The following is a 4,201-nucleotide window of genomic DNA, read 5'->3' on the forward strand; positions in this document are numbered from 1 at the left end:
TTCAACAGCTCTGAAATTAGGATGGTGTCGTTCATAACGATTAATTGCTTCTAAGTATACAGACTGATGACCATCGTTATTACCGGGTGATGGGGCCTGGCGTACATCGCCACTTGTCGGGGACAGCGTGCCCCGTTCAGCATTGACGTCCAGCGACCCATCATCCGGTAACGCGGGGGTTTGCGGCTGCTCTATATGATCAAACTGCGCCCGCAGGCCCCGGGCTATTCGCCGAGCCCTGCGGTGTTTGATCTTTTTCAAACTGAATAACAGTTTTAAAGCTCTTTTCAACCTTGACCGTAGAAATAAATTTGACATGTTGTAAAATGCATTGTTTTTAATACTTGATTTTTTCTTACAGACATTTAAATTTAAGAGTCGTTTCAAGCCGCTACCCCCCATACATAGTCATGTATCTGTCTCAACAATTCCTGGGAAATGGTGAATATTAGCCCTTACAAAATCCCCTGTGTTTGCATTCCGTTCAAGAATTTGCATTGTTACATCAATATAACGGTTAATAATTCTATCAAGAATATATTTTTTACCCTGCGGCTGATTTTCATATTCACCCATTAACTCCGTTCCAAATTCATCCATGTCTTTTGTTATTTTCTCCATGAATCTGATATCTGAACAAAGTCGGCCTATCAAAGCATAATATTGCAATTCGCCCGCTGCGTCTAGTTGATCAGCATTCTCCTGTCCGATCGTTACATCGTTTGTTAGCGGGGCAACATCGGGCGCGACCCTATTCGATGGCGTTCCGCTATCAGACGCTGCAAGATCAACAGTCTGCTGCGTTATTGGAAGTATAGCCGTTGTAAACACAGCTGGTATTCCTGAAACAACAGTATAGCTCTCAACTATACTATTCTGAGAGCCAGAAGTTGTTGACTCTACAACAGTTGTAAAAAACTCTTGAGCGTTCATATCGATTAATGAAGCATCGCTAGGCCTGTAATGTGCTTCTGTAACAGGCCTTTCCGGTGTATCGGGAATTAGGATTGTCTCAGTCCGTGGCATAGGTGCAACTTTGTTCACATATTTAGAGCCTGCGCCTTTTACACCGTGTACAGGGCCGTCAGAATCATTACTTAGTTGTGAAGTATCACGACCCCGCCTGCGCTTCGGCTTTACACATTCGTTATAGTCCAGTTTCCTTTTCAAAGTGTCACAGCCTAAATCACGCTCAGTGTGATTTGTACGTGACATACCTGGCCGCCTCTTGCACGGTTTGCCTTGCCTGCGTTGTTGGTCCATAACCGTTGACACAGAGTCATTTAAACCTTGGCGACTGTTCAGCGGTGTGGAGATCGGTCGATTCTCTGCATCTTCCATGAAGGAACGCTGTCCCCGCTTCCGGCTTGTCGTTGGTCTGATCATTTGACCCGAATTTGTGCTGCAGCCGGGCAGTTCGGTATTGTGTTGTTGCGCTTCAACTGTAATAATGGCGTTATAAATTAATTAATAATTCACAGGCCGCGGGGGCTGAAAAAAAAAAAAAACATCATTTGTTTTTAACCCACCTTGTATAAAATGCTGCTGATTAGATTGTAGGTGATTCTGCGACGGAATTTGGTTCGCAAAGTCTCGCAACATGAGATCGGCCGACTCTGTCCCGATTGTTGGTGCTTCTAATGATTGCGATGGCGGCAGGTTCAATATATCCCGCAATATGAATTGAGTTGCGTCTGGACCGATTGTTGGGCTGTCTAATTGTGTAATAGAGTAAAAAGTATACAGTTAGTATAAGGTAAAAATCGTGTAATAAACGACAGCTGCTACAGACGATTACATGCTTAAAGGTATCGTAATAACCGGCATCGGTTATAAGAGCTTACAAGCTTAAAGGCCTTTAATTTCATTTTTAAATAGCGCCAGTTATAAAGGGTACCCGTTCATACTTGTACTTACAACTGTTCTCGGACTGTGGCGGATCGGCGTACCCCGTAGCGCGATTCTGCAATGTGCCATATGCGTTTTCAAAAGCTTGATTTTCACCGTCCAGTTCGGAAATACCCATCAGGCTGTCGCCAGCGTTGTTTAAATGATCTGTTGGTTGATAATTAGACATTTTCAATTAGATTAAAGTTGCAAAGTTTGTTTATATCAAAATAAATTATAAAAACAAGCATAACAACATATAATTTGACGTATAACGAATGATTAAATATAATTCAACTCACTTCTGTGGTATGGGTAAGGCGGCAGGGCTTCAAAAAATGAAATGCAATCTTCATCCGTTAATTCATAATTCATCTGTGAAAGGAAACATATTTTTGATCATAATAATTACGCATAATTTTTTTAATTTTAATTTTAATTTTTTTTTTTTTTTTTTTTTTTAATAAATAAATAAATAAATATAAGGCGCTTGTTAATTTTAAATATAGCGCATTAGTTCATCAGCCTGCATCAATAAAAGCCATTCTTCTATGTATAATACATAAAGCTTTAAGAGCCTCAGCTATACCAAAATACGTCACTAGGTGTCACCAGCATCACACAAAACTTTTACATTTCAAAACTTGGAGACTAGGGTGAGTGAAAAAATCCCAATTGAAACTCTGAGTGCCTTTGATATATATATACACAACTACACACAAACATTCACTAACAGTTATAAACATGTATAAAGGCACATAACATTATAATAATATATCCTGGGCATTGTTTTTATATGCTATATATATATATATATATATATATATATATATATATATATATATATATATATATATATAAGACTCATATCACAATCCAATAATCTTTACGCCTATAGAGCGTACATCGAGACCATTTTGAATTATAGCTCAGACGCTTTATCTACAAAACACACAACAGGATTGTTTTACAAAGATGTGGCTGGAGAACACAACACCAGAACCCTGGATGGTCTAAATACTGGGTTTATAAAAAGAGCAAGAGCAACGGCGCAAAGTCGAACGGTGGAACTGTTGGGGCCGCTACACTGCGATCTTTTTCATCAACATAAGTTGATCTTAAACGCTGTTGATTTGAAGATAAAACTCACCAGAAACAAAGACTCTTTCTGTTTAATGTCCATGGAAGCGGATCCCTTTAAAATTCAGATTGTCGCTGCGTCCCTGTTTGTGAAAAGAGTCCAGGTCTCACCGGCCGTCCGGATCGGCCACGCCCAGGCTTTGTTAACCGGGAATGCTAAGTACTCCATAGACCGAGTTGGCATGAAGATATATAGTGTGCCGATCGGTAGTCGGGTGTTTAATTTAGAAAATCTGTTTTTAGGCCAAGTACCAAAAACGGTTATAGCCGCATTTGTAGACAACGAAGCATTTTCTGGAGCCTATGACAGGAACCCTCTACGTTTTGAACATAAAAACGTAAACTTTGCATCCCTATACCTGGATGGAACACCGCATCCGGCTAAGCCGTTTCAACCAGACTTTGAACATGGTAATGCGGTTCGTGAGTACATGTCGCTCATACAGATCACAAATAAGCAGAAATCAGACTCCGGTATACTAATCGACCGTGAAGAGTACCTCAACGGCTACACTTTATTCGCTTTTGATCTGTCGCCTGAACAGGAATGCGCAGAACACCTATCCCTAATCAGAACAGGGAATCTACGTGCCGAATTCCGCTTTGCTGAAGCGCTAGACCGGACTGTCAATGTGATTATTTATGCTTTATTTGATAATATCATCGAAATTAATCAAAGACGTGATGTGCTGTATGATTATCTATAAATGAGATAAATAACTTTTATATTTTTCGTATATTTTAACAACTGCCATTACACAGCCGCAAGATGAACACATTGCAGATAAATTGCATACTGTACGCAGACCCAACAACCCGAATATGCTTTAAAGGGACTTATCCGTATGATATGCTGCCTAACTGTAAACTGCCGCAATACCCCAGTGCCTTTGTAATCAATACGCATAACAGCAGGCAACCAGGGGAGCACTGGTTGGCCGTTTATTTTAACGAAAGGCGCGAATGTTACTTTTTTGATTCTTACGGCCTAGCACCCGACAGCGCCCTATTCCCAAAGCCTATAATACAGTTTTTAAAAGCGAATTCAAAAAGTATTTACCATCAAAATAGTCAGTTGCAAGATGTTAACAGCACCGTTTGCGGCCACTATTGTATATACTTTATATTTTACATGTGTAAAAATTACAAATATTCAGATGTACTGTCCCGTTTT

At 40.0% G+C, this 4,201-nt stretch overlaps 1 protein-coding gene across 1 annotated transcript; it reads right to left on the bottom strand.

Moving 5' to 3' along the window:
• Positions 1-408: 408 nt before the first annotated feature.
• On the bottom strand, positions 409-2,299 carry LOC146068207 (uncharacterized). The gene is made up of 4 exons (XM_083179219.1): positions 2,190-2,299; positions 1,918-2,055; positions 1,530-1,715; positions 409-1,442 (listed from the first exon to the last, which is right to left on the bottom strand). The coding sequence occupies exons 1-4, from the start codon at positions 2,260-2,262 to the stop codon at positions 409-411; spliced, it is 1,431 nt and encodes a 476-aa protein (XP_083035345.1). The 5' UTR covers positions 2,263-2,299.
• Between the last annotated feature and the right edge of the window lie 1,902 nt (positions 2,300-4,201).

This window comes from Crinia signifera, chromosome 1 (genome assembly GCF_055691185.1).
Source record: "Crinia signifera chromosome 1, ASM5569118v1, whole genome shotgun sequence".
Classification (NCBI taxonomy): Eukaryota; Metazoa; Chordata; class Amphibia; order Anura; family Myobatrachidae; genus Crinia; species Crinia signifera.